Raw genomic sequence first — 13293 nt, 5'->3', positions numbered from 1 at the left:
ACCCCCTTTACCCTGTTCTACTTGTCCCACAGCACATATTTTCTTTTAGGCTTTCTGTTTATAGTCTGTCTACTCTGCTAGAATATAAGTCCCATGTAGGCAAGAATTTTTTTTTTTATTTCTTCCACAGATGAATTCCTAGCACACAGAACAATGCTTGACACATAGGCACTTCATGAATATTTGTTGATGAATAAAAAGCATGTTCAACATAACAGAATTCTTTCATTCAAGAAATATTTATAAATTGGCACAGCCACTTTGAAGGATAGCATGGCAATTCTTCAAAAAGTCAGAGTTACCATTTGACCCAGAAATTCCACTTCAAGGTATATACCCAAGGGAAACAAAAACATATGCCCACATAAAAACTTGCACATGAATGCTTATAGCAGCATCTTCATGAGGATCAAAAAATGAAAACAATCAAGTGTTTAACTGATCAGTCGATGAACAAAATGTGATACATCCATACACCGAAATATTATCCAGCAATAACAAGGAACGAAGGGGCGGCTGGATGGCTCAGTTGGTTGGAGCGCGAACTCTGAACAATAGGATCGCCGGTTCGATTCCCACATGGGCCAGTGAGCTGCGCCCCCACAACTAGATTGAAGGACAATGACTTGGAGCTGATGGGCCCTGGAGAAACACACTGTTCCCCAATATTCCCCAATAGATCTTTTAAAAAAAAAAGGAATGAAGTAATGATTCATGCTTAACATGGATGAACCTTAAAAATATTATGCTAAGTAAAAGAAATCTGTCACAAAATACCACATATTGTGTATAATTTCATTTATGTCCATTCCATATATCTTCAGAATAGACAAATCCATAGACACAGAAAGTAGATTAGTGATTGCCTGGAGCCAAAGTATTTTTGAGTAAATGGGAAGCAAATGCTAACAGGTAGAGGGTTTCTTTCTGGGGTGATGAAAATAATCTAAAATTGATTGTGGTGATAACTGAACAACTGGTGAATATAATAAAACCATTAAATTGAATACATATATATACATGAATACACACACACACGGCCTCAGGCTCATAAAGAACACCAAATGCTGCCTTTAAAACAAAAACTAAGCTGTAGAATAAAATTTAATGTCACAGGCATTTACTTTAAGCCATCAAGGCTATAAACGAGAATTATGCACCTATGAGTATATATATGTATCGTCACACCCATCCGCATGAAAAACTGCAAGGGTATAACCAAAAATTGAGTGGTGATTATCTGTGGGTGGTGGAATTCCTGGTGATTTTTATTGCGTATTTTCTAAATTGTCTACCACAAATATGTAATATTATTGAAATCTGAAAAAATAGCATATTTCATCAAATCTAAGACGCCATCAAAACTCAATGTCATTTTATATCCCAGTAAGAAAGAAAAACTGTTGCCAATTAAGCCCTGAGACAAGACTGTGATGACAAGCTGTGGGGAAACTGACAATGAGAAGTGTTCTGATTCTAAACGTGTACTGGAGATAGAGTTGAATGGAGCGGATCGATGAGGGGAAAAATGGGTCAAGGTTGATGCCAACCTGAGATGGAGAAGGAACGATTTGTGTGGGTGGGGGGATCAAAAGCTCTGACTTCAAAAAAAAACAAAACATTTCATCAAACCTAAGACTTCACTGATAGTAAAAAGCATCTCTATTATATGTACACTAAGAAAGAAATGCTGACAGTTAAATGATGACCCAATGCATTAACCACAATATAATATTTCTCCTGTCTTTAGTTAAACTGCTTGCTATGTGGTTGGCAGTCCTTTCACAGCTTGGTGTCTTTTTCCAAGAAAATATGGAATTCCAATCATTACTCTAACAACAAATGTCTTCACTAATAACAGATTTATGCCCTGCTCCCAATTCCATGCTTCTCAGTATAAACAGTAACTTTTTGTTTCAGTGCCAAAGCACCAAATAATCTTTACACAGTTTGAACTCAGCAAGTGTGGCACATAACTTCAAAGAGGGAAAGAGTTATGACCAAGTTCACGAACATGTGGGCCACGAACATCACATTACAACTGTACCTGGCCAACGGTGATTGGTAAAACGCCATGACATACCCCAACACTGGGGTAAAAGAAAGTCACAACAAAATGTAATATTTTTTAAAGCTTCAACTGTATATATAAAAATCATACCCTTATATCCACCATTCCAGTTAGCTTTAAAATTTTAAAGAATATCAAAGCATTGTATTATTTTAACCATGTTTATTACTCTATCTGTAGTCAATATACCATACTAGTTTTCTCAAATTCTGCCAATTAAGTGATATTTATAAAAGACTGGCACCATCCTCTTTGGCGATGCCCTCTCCTCAGTGTTTGAAAACAGTAAGGTAAGCCTCAAGGCCTCCCACCTGACATGGTGGTGTGGGTCTTGGCACCACCAAGCTCCTCCTGGGTAACGTCCTCATTAGTGACAGATTTCACAACATCAGGGCCAGTGATGAACAGGTAGGAGGTGTCCTGAAATCAGAGAATTCCAGAAGGATCAATTTCAGAGCACCAGAGCTAGATGGAGCCTTAGGGTTCACACAGCTGAAAAGACAAAAAGAGAGAAGGTAGTGACATTGTAGCAAAACCAGGTAAGGATGCAGCTCAAAGATGCTTACCCAAACTGAAGACCCACGTTTTCTCTGCCTATTTTTAAAATCTTTGTTGCATGGTTCTATTTCAGCAAAATGACTTACTGTGTGGCTAACATTTCAGGGTCATTCCTGTGGCACTTATGCAGAGCCTGCTGTGCAAGAAGCATTTTTCTAAGCACTTCACGGGACTGTGTCATTAAAGCTAGGTACTAGTATTACCCCCATTTATGAGGAAATGGAGGCACTGTGACAGTATGCAGCTTGCCTAAAATGAATACATAACCAGCCACCTTAGGTAAAGCCATCTGGAGACAATGGTAATCAATGCTTTGGTGTTTTCAGAGGGTGACAGGCTTTTAATTTTTAGTTTCTAATTTAAAGATAGCAAAGACATATTGTAAAAAATTTTTAAATTTAAACAGAAGATATAGTGGAAAGTAACTCAACATCCCAGCCCTTACTCCAGGCTTCCAATTTCCCTCCCCAAAGGCTACCACTATCAGTTTCTCTCTCCTTACAAAGCTATCCATGCATCTATAAATATTAACATATATACATACTAGTATATATAAATGCATATATGAACATTAATATATATGTGTGTGTGAACATGTTTGTGTGTGTATATATATATATATACACACATACACACATACACATATATGTACATATATATTTGCCTTATGTTCTTTCCAGCACAGTGTCCTTAAAGCTCATTCCATATCAGTATAGGATATGTATCATAATTTAACTGTCACCAACTGATGGTCATCTAGGCTGTTTCCAGTATTTTGCTGTAACAAGCAATTCTGCAATAAATATCTTATGACAATCATCTCGGTCAGCTCATTGGTCATGTTCTGTACCCATTTTTCTATTGGCTAGTTGCTTTTACACAATAAGGAAATTAGTCCTTAGATTATTATGTGTGTTTTAACCATCTTTATTTTATGGCTCCTTCGTTTGGAATCTTGCTAGAAAGATCTAGCTAGAAAGATCTTTCATCCCCTCTCTACACAAAGACTCATAAATGAATGTTCAGAAGAGCATTATTTCTTACAGTCAAAAACTGGAAACCCAATGTCCATCAACAGGTGAATCTCAAAATAATTATCTTGAATGAAAGCCATCTCTCACCCATAAAAAAATTTAAAAAACAGTACATACGCTTTGTATGTAGTTTGTACATGCAAAATGTCATTTTGTATGATTCTGTTTATATATAATATTCTAAAAAATGCCAATTAACCTATTGTGGTAGAAAACAGATGAATGAATACCCTAACAAAGGGATGTGTGGTTCATTGTATATCAATTATATCTCAAAGTAGTAAAAAACTGTGGAAATAACAAAGGGCCAAGAATATCCCATACCACTTGAAGAACAAGGAGGGATAACTTGCTGTATCAGTTATCAACATTTGTCATAAAGCCAATGTAATTGAGATAGTATGGTACTGGCACAGGGATAAATAAACAAACCAATATAGCTCAGTGAAACACTCTTGATCTATGAACTAATTCATGATATATGAGTATGTGGCATTACAAAGCAGGAAAGGATGTTCTTTTCAATAGAAGGCTCTAGGTCAACTAAGAAAGTATCTTGAGACAAATGAAACTAGCCTGTTTCAAATTACGCATAAAAATCAATTTCAACTGGATTACAGGCGTAAATGTAAATGGCAAAATAATAAAGCTTTTAGAATATAGAAATTATCTTCATTACTTCAGGATAGGAAAAAGTTCTTCAAGAATTAAAACACACTACCCATAAAGTTTACATTTGACACTGGTTCTCATATCAAAAGAGCACAGAAGACAGCTTAAAGGGACTCCCATTGGTTAAGTGAAGGGCAATCTGAGCATCAAAATAAATAATGATTGTAATGGATTATAAACCATTGAGTAAAACAGGAAATCCATGAACCCATATTAATAAATCAATGAAATAAACAAATGCCCAAGAAAGCAGGGCTCTTCCTTAGAGTACAATGCCTACTGATATAAAGAAAGTGGTAGAGTTGGAAAATTACAATTTTGTAAAGATTTTTTTCAGACAAGAATCATCAATAGATGCTAAATCAAGGAAAAAAGGTATAATGGGCAACAGCATACTTGTATGGTCTCAAAGTATCTCCCTAATGAGTATTTATCAGTTACAAAGAAAAAAGAATAACTACACAGTGCAGAAATTTAAAAATACAGTGAATAGTGATCAAATTGGTATCACCAAGGAGGGGAAGATGGACATCACTTGTTTCCAGATGTGATGATCTGAACAGGAAACAGTATCACTTACGTAGTAGACAGGCTAGAATATGTAATCCAAATCTAATCCTGAGGAAACAGCAGATAAACTCAAACTGAGGAACAATCTATAAAATAACTCACTTTGCAGCCTTCAAAAATGCCAGTCTCATGACAAAAACAGTAGGAGAAATCATTCCAGATTAAAGGAGATTAATGTGCAATGAGAACTGAATGCAATATGTGATCCCAAAATGGATCCTGTACTAGAGAAAGAAAACGCCACAATGAACATTACCAGGACAACTAACCAAACTTGAATCTGGATGGTAGAATAAACAGAAGTATTGTATAAGATAGACTATATGTTAAGCATATGTAAAGCACATCTTAATAAATTTTAAAAGACTGAAATCATACAAACTATCTTCTCAAATCACAATGTAATGAAACTAAAAAACAAACAGAAGGAAAACTGGAAACTTCACAAATATGTGGAAATTAAACATCATACTCTTAAACAACCAATGGGTCAAAGACAAAATCAAGAGAAATTAGAAAATATCTTCAGACAAATGAAAATAAAAACACAACATACACAAACTTATGGGATGCAGCGAAAGCAGGGCTAAATGGGGAATTTATAGCTGTAAACACACTGGCAAATTAGAAAGGTCTCAAATAACCTAACTTTACACCTTAAGGAACTAAAAAAAGGAACAAGCTAAAGACAAAGCAGAAGGAAGGATAAAAATTTGAGCAGAGGGAGATTCAGATTTGCACCCACCTGCAGGCTTTGTAGGGGGAGGGCTCAACATAGGAGAGGTGGTGCCTGTCTGCCAGCTGTGTGGGAGAAAGGCTCAACACGGACAATGGCTGTTGTCCCTCTAGCCCTTGCCCTACAGCCATACAATTCAGTTTCTCCCTGTATGTCTCTAGTGCCTTTCAGGCTGCTGTCCCCTCTGCTGGAACTCAGGATATCATCTACATCCCAACAAAGTCAACCCAATAAGCATCTGAAAAAAATATGCATTTCCAGTTCCAACTGATCCACGCAGAATAAACCTTAAGAAACAACTTGAAGGAACATCATAAACAAAGTGCTGAAAACTAGTAAAAAGGAGAATATTTTAAGAGCAGCAAGAGAACAAAGACTTGTTACATATAGAGGAACTCTGCAAATCAAAAGTCAATGGAGCAACACCTTTAAGAATTGATAGGGAAAAAAACTATCAACCTAAACCCTCTACCCAGTGAAAATATCTTTCAACACTGAAGGCAAAATACAGATTATTTTCAGGCAAACCAAAGCTGAGAGAATTCATTGCCACCAGACTTGCACCATGTTAAAGGAAGTTCTTCAAGCAGAAGGAAAATGATATAAGATGGAAATTAGGATCTACATGAATAAATTTAGTTCACCGAAAATTATAAATATAGGGGTGAAAGAACTTTTTTTTCCACTTTTATTCTCTTTAAAAAATAATCTACTTAAAGCAAAAATAAATATGACGTATTGTGGCATTTAAAACAAAAGAAGTAAAATGCATGACAAAAAAGCCCAAAGAATAATAGGGAAAAATATAGTACTAGGAGAAAAATGAAATCTGTTGTAAGATTCTTACACTATGTACTATATACACTATATAGACAATGTATACAAATACACTATTATAGTATTTGAAGGTAAACTATGATAAAGACATATATTAAATAAAAATTAAAATTTGAGCAGATATAAATGAAAGAGAAAAATAAATGAAACCAAAAGTTAGTTCTTCAAAAATATCAACAAAATCTTTAGCTAGATGAACTAAGAAAAAATTCAAATTACTAAAATCAGAAATGAAAATAGGAATATTAGTACCAATTCTGTAATAATAAAAAGGATTATAAGAGTACTACAAATAATTATATACCAACAAATTGGATAACCTAGCTGAAATGGACAAATTCTTAGAAACACACAACCTACCAAGACCGAATCATGAAAAAATAGAAAATGTGAATAGATCTATACTTAGAGTAGGGAAATTGAATCAGTAATAAAATACTCCCAAAGAAAAGCCCAAAATCAAATGGCTTCCCCAGTGAATTCTACCAAACATTTCATTAAGGATTAGATAACGATCCTTTTCAATCTTCCCCCCAAACTGAAGAAAAGTAAACACTCCTTAACTCATTCTATTCTAAGTATGTATTAGAGATAGAGCTGAATGGAGCTGATGGGTGAGAGGAAAAAATGGGTCAAGGTTGATGCCAACCTGAAATGGAAGGAGGAATAATTTTTGTGGGCAGGGGGATCAAGAGCTCTCACTTAAAAAAAAAAAGCACAGAAAAAAACTTTTTTTTCATCAAATCTAAGACTTCAAGATGGAGATTAGGATCTACATGAGTAAGTATAGGCCCAGCATTATCTTTATACCAAAGTCAGACAAAGACACTACTAGAAAGCTACATTAATACCCCATAAAAATACTAAAGCAAAAATACTCAATAAAATACTAGCAAACCTAATTCAAAAATATTTTAAAAGAATTACACAACAAGACCAAGTGCAATTTTTTCCTGAAATGAAAGGATGATGCATCACACAAATATCAATGTAATATACCACATTAACGAATAAACGGGGGAAAAACTGCATATCATCTTAATTGATGAAGAAAAAGCATTTGACAAAAGTCAACAAACACCTTTTCATGATAAAAAAAAATACTCAGAAAACTAGAAACAACCTCGATATGATAAAGACTATATATGAAAAACCCACAGTGAATATCGTACTCAATGGTGAAAGACTAAAAGCTTTTCTTCTACCGTGTTTCCCCAAAAATAAGACCTAGCCAGACCACCAGCTCTAATGCGTCTTTTGGAGCAAAAATTAATATAAGACCTGGTCTTATTTTACTATAATATAAGACCTGGTCTTATTTTACTATAAGACCTGGTATAATATAATAAAATAAATAAAGTATAATAAATATAATACACATAATATATATAAAAATATAATATAATACCAGGTCTTATAGTCTTAGATATAGGTCTTAGAGCTGATGGTCTTATTTTCAGGGAAACATGGTAAGATCAGGTACAAGGAAGGCAAGCATGCCTACTTTCACCACTTCTATTCAACATAGTACTGGAAGTCTAGCCAGAGCAATTAGACAAGAAAGAAAAGGCACCCATATAGGAAAGGAAAAAGTAAAATTATCAGGTGACATTTTTATATTTGGAAAACTTTAAAGATTCCACTATATAGATATATAGATATATATATAGATATAACTAGTGACCCTGCACAGAACACTAGTCTTTTCATCATAAATGAAATGTCAAAGTATACTTAGATCTATTTCTCAATTGTGTTCTGTTCCCCTGATCTTTCTATTTATTTACAAGTCCATTAAACAGCTTTAGTTATTTTGAGCTTTATAACATATTATTGTTACTTGGCAGGGCTAGCCCTTCATTACACCTCTTTCATGGAATATCTATTCTTGCATAGTGTTTCCCACCATAAAAACTTTATAATTACCTTGTCTAGTCCTTTAAAAAAGAATCTGTTAGCATTTTTATTGCACTCTATTTAAACACACGGAAAGATTTAAAACTTAGAATGATTTAAAACTTAGAATGATAAGGCTTGATGATTAGTTGCAGAGAACAAGAGAGAGGAGTTAGGACCAATACGTAGTTATTAACTAAAGTTCCCAAGTGGAAGATGCAATGGCTTAGGATGAAAACACAGAATTAAAAGAGAAAGCACACCAAACAAAAAAAAAAAAGAAAGAAAGAAAGAAAGAAAAAGAAAAAGAAAAATCAGCTGCATTTATATACACTAATAACAAAATATGTGAAAAGAAATAAAATCCACCCATTCACAATAGCATCAAACACACAAAATACTTAGGAATAAATTTAACCACAGAGGTGAAAAATCTGTACACTGAATACTATAAGACTGATGAAAGACACTGAAGAAGAAACAAATAAATGGGAGGAGATCTCAGGTTCATGGGTTAAGAATTAATATTGTTAAAATGACCATGCTACCTAAAGCCATCTATAAATTCAGTGCAATGGCATTTTTGACAGAAATAGAAAAAAAAAACCATCTATAAAATTTGTATGGAACCACAAAAGACCCCCAATAGCCAAAGCAATCCTGAGAAAGAAGAAAAAGCTGGAGACACCACATTTTTTTTTTTTAAGACACCACATTTTGATTTCAAACTATGCTACAAATCTATAGTAATCAAAGCAGTATGGTTCTGGCCTAAAAACAGACACACAGACCAATGGAACAGAAATAGCCCAGAAATCAAGAGCCCAGAAATAAACCCACACAAGTCCAGTCAGCTAACATTTGACAAGGGAGCCAGGAACACTCAATGGGAAAAGTAAGTCTCTTCAATAAGTCATGCTGGGAAAACTGGATAACCACAGCAGAAGAATGAAATGGGACCCCTATCTTCCATCACTCAGAAAAAGTAACTCAAAATGGATTAAAGACTTAAATACCGGAAACCAGAAAACTCCTAGAAGAAAACACAGGGGAAATACTCCTTGACACTGGTCTTGGCAACAACTTTAGGGATATGACACCGAAAGCACAAGCAACAAAAGCAAAAAATTAGTAAGTGGGACTACATGAAACCAAAAATCTTGTTCACAGCAAGAGAAATAACCAACAATATGAAAAGGCAACCTACCAAATGAGAGAAAATATCTGCAAATCATGTATCTGATAAGGGGTTAATATCCAAAATATATAAAGAATTCAAACAACTCAATAGCAAAAAAAACCAAACAAACGATCCAATTAAAAAATGGGCAGAGGATGTGAATAGACAATTTTTCCAAAGAAAACATACAAATGGCTAACAGATACATGAAAAGATGCTCAACATTACTCATCATCAGGGAAATGCAAAGCAAAACCACAATGAGGTATCACCTTACAACTGTTATTTCTTATCTTTTTGATTATAGCAATTCAAACAAGTGTTGGCAAAAATGTGAAGAAAAGGGAATCTTTGTGCACTTCTGGTAGGAATGTAAACTGATTCAGTCACAATGGAAAACAGTATGAAGGTTCCCCAAAAAATTAAAAATAGAACTACCATATGATCCCGCAATCCTATTTCTGTGTATATATCCAAAGGAAATGGAATCAGGACCTCAAAGAGCTATCTGCACTCCCATGTTCATTGCAGCATTATTATTCACAATAGCCAAGATATGGAAAAACCTAAGTATCCCTCAATAGATGAATAAACATACACACACACACACACACACACACACACACAGAATTATTATTCCATCAGACATCCATAGCCATATGGATAAAGAAAATGTGGCACATACATATATATATATATATATACATACAGTGGAATACTATTCAGCCATGAGAAAAAAAGAAATCCTGCGATTTGTGAAAAATAAATGGACCAGAAGGGCATTTCACTAAGTGAAATAAGTCAGAAGAAGACAAATAATGTATGATCTCTTATGTGTGGAATCTTAAAGAGTTGAACTCATAGAAACAGAGTCAAATGGTGGCTATCAGGGACAGGGGGTTGGGAGAAATGGGAAGATATTGGTCAAAGGGTTCAAATTTCCAGTAATGAGATGAGTAAGTTCCAAAGATCTAATGTACAGATGTTGATTGATTACAGTTAACAATACTGTATTATATACTTGAAGTTGTTAAAGAGAGTAGATTTTAAATGTGTTTGCCACAAAAAAGAAATGGTAACTATGTGAGTTGATGAAGGAGTTAGCTAACTAATCTATATGCTAATCATTTTGCAATATACAATTACATCAAATCAACATGTTGCACACCTTAAACTTACACAATGTTATATGTCAAGTATATATCAATAAAGCTGGAAACAAATTTAAAATAAGAGAAAGCAGTTTAGATTGAACTCCTGTATCTAGAGTAAAACAGGGTGAAATGGCAATGGAAACCAAGACGGTAGGGCCAGAGATGTGAGAGGAAAAGCCAGAGATGCCCATGTGTGGCATCATGAAGTCAAAGGAAAGAATGTTGCTGAGAGATTGAAGAAAATGAGAGGTGAAGAGCATGTATATTGATACTGATGTCACTGATGACCTTAAAAAATAGGTTTAGTGGACTGAGGGGACAGAGCTGAAGTGAAATGTGTTAAGGAGAGGATGGGAAGATAGAAATAGGGCAATAGCCACAGGGAGATGCAGACTAGGGAAGGGCCCTTGTCTTTTTTGAAGATAGGAAAGACCTGAACATGGGTAAGTTCTGATGGGAGGATGCAATACCAAGGGAGAGACTGAAAATAGTGTACAAAAGAGAACTGAGAGGATATGGCTATTGAAAAGGTGGAAGAGTTATGTTCAGCATGTGCACATATGTAGAAAGAGATGGAAAGGATGGCCTCAGCAGAGGAATTGATACAACACCTCCATTTCTACCAGGCACGAAGGAGAAGAGGACTGGTGAGCACCAGGGAGGTATGGTATATGTACATTCAGTGGGCAGAGTTCAGAGAATTCTGCTTTGTTCAGGGAGTAAGATATGTGGTCATCTTAATTTTTAAAACCCACTCCTGTTGTTAAGCATTTAGGTTGCTTTCAATCTGTCACTAACAGAGAGTTGGATCAAAGGGTAAGTACTTCTCTAAGCCTTTGAATTCCTATTGCCAAACTACCCTTGAGAAAAAAGGGTTTCCTATTTATACTGTTCTCCTCATATTGGATGACTACCGTGTTTCCCCGAAAATAAGACCTAGCCAGACAAATCAACTCTAATGCGTTTTTTGGAGTAAAAATTAATATAAGACCAAATCTTATTTTACTATAATATAAGACTGGATCTATAATATAACATAATATAAATATAATACTGGGTATAATATAACACCAGGTCTTACATTAATTTTTGCTCCAAAAGATGCATTAGAGCTGATTGTCTGGCTAGGTCTTATTTTCGGGGAAACACGGTATCTACTCCCTACCCTTTTCCCCTGTTTTTCTGTCTTGGCATTTATTGTTCATCATTGTTAAAAATATTTTAAAAGGAAAAGACTGATTTTTTTTTTAAAGGTATCAGGTTAAAAAAGGTAATTACCCATGCACAAGTTCCAGTAGGTTTCATTTAAAAATCATTTTTTAAAGGTTTTTATTAAAAATATAGCTAACATACAACATTATCAGTTTCAGGCGTACACCACAGTTGTTCTAAAAATCATTTTAAAATACCATTCCTTCAAATCATGTAATAAAGATACCCACCTTTCAAAATGAAGTTGGAAATCAGATTTACCATTACCATTATAGACAAAATTGTAATAAAATGGCAAACAGCCAAAGATATACACCTGGGACATAAGAAACAATTATCCAAAAAACAAAATTATAGAAGTCTTCCATGAGAAACTTTTTAAATAGGATTCAGTAAACAATAATCTGTCTGGGCAGAGGACAGGATCCTTTGATTACTTGAGAATCATTTGCAATTCAGATCAACAAGTAAAATCACCCACCAATGAAGTACACAAGCACATTCTGCCACTGTACCCCCACGAGCTACAGATTTCATGCCAAACCTTCTCTTCACTAAGACCTTATCATCACTAAGCTGAAAGTCAATGAGAAGGCAGATAACAGCCCAGATCTGGGTCAGGAATTATTTTTATTGTAGGTGAGGTACTACACAACTCTCAAAGGGCAAAAGAAACAGTCTTTCTTTCTTACCTTTACCATGAACGTGAAGTCTGTTAGGGCTGGGGAGTAGACAGCCCCACCAGCACACGGGCCCATGATCAGAGAAATCTGAGGGATGACTCCGGATGCCATGACATTCCTCTGCCAAAAGAGAAAGGTAAAGGTATCTGGTTACACAGGTGTTCAAGGCATTATCTGTAGAAAGATAAAGCCAACAATAAAATTACATTTGGCTTTTACTAACAGAAATTCTAACCTGGAGGCAAGAGAAATTGCCAACCTGGTGGGATGGTTGGCATAATACTTTCTGGGGCAAATACCCTCTCTCCTCTCCCTTCCTTGGCAGTAGTCTCCCAAAACTTCCACCAGCACATGAGCTCATGGAGAACCCCATTACTCTCACCCCAACTCCAAATACACTTCAGGCCTAGCACCCGTCTGCACAAAGCTGTCTGAAAGAATGAAAATCTTAGGCAAAATATACAGGGCCAACACTTATGCTAGAGCCATGACTCTATTTGCTGCTCCTTCACAGCGGTTACATGACAAGGCTAAGAGACAGATGCTGGTTTTCTCTGAGACTTCAACGTCTGCTCACTCCTAGACAGGGCATATGGGGAAGAGGTCAGTAGCAGGAGCCAGAAAGGCTCCATGAAGACCAAGGTGTTGTGAAGAAACAAGCCTCAGTCTGTCTGCTGGGAAAGGCAAGAT

The 13293-nt window shown here is 35.4% G+C and overlaps 1 protein-coding gene across 1 annotated transcript in view; it reads right to left on the bottom strand.

Moving 5' to 3' along the window:
• PCCB (propionyl-CoA carboxylase subunit beta) overlaps nucleotides 1–13293 on the bottom strand; it is a 48255-nt gene that overhangs the window by 15630 nt on the left and 19332 nt on the right. Inside the window, exons 6-7 of the mRNA XM_033131989.1 lie at nucleotides 12613–12723; nucleotides 2383–2491 (exon numbers count right to left, since the gene is read on the bottom strand). Coding sequence (XP_032987880.1) covers nucleotides 2383–2491; nucleotides 12613–12723 — 220 coding nt within the window. The remainder of the gene's footprint in view (nucleotides 1–2382; nucleotides 2492–12612; nucleotides 12724–13293) is intronic.

The sequence above is a fragment of the Rhinolophus ferrumequinum genome, chromosome 17, assembly GCF_004115265.2.
Source record: "Rhinolophus ferrumequinum isolate MPI-CBG mRhiFer1 chromosome 17, mRhiFer1_v1.p, whole genome shotgun sequence".
NCBI lineage: Eukaryota > Metazoa > Chordata > Mammalia > Chiroptera > Rhinolophidae > Rhinolophus > Rhinolophus ferrumequinum.
The sequence above is the reverse complement of the archived record's forward strand: the minus strand, read 5'-3'. Positions and strand labels throughout refer to the sequence as shown.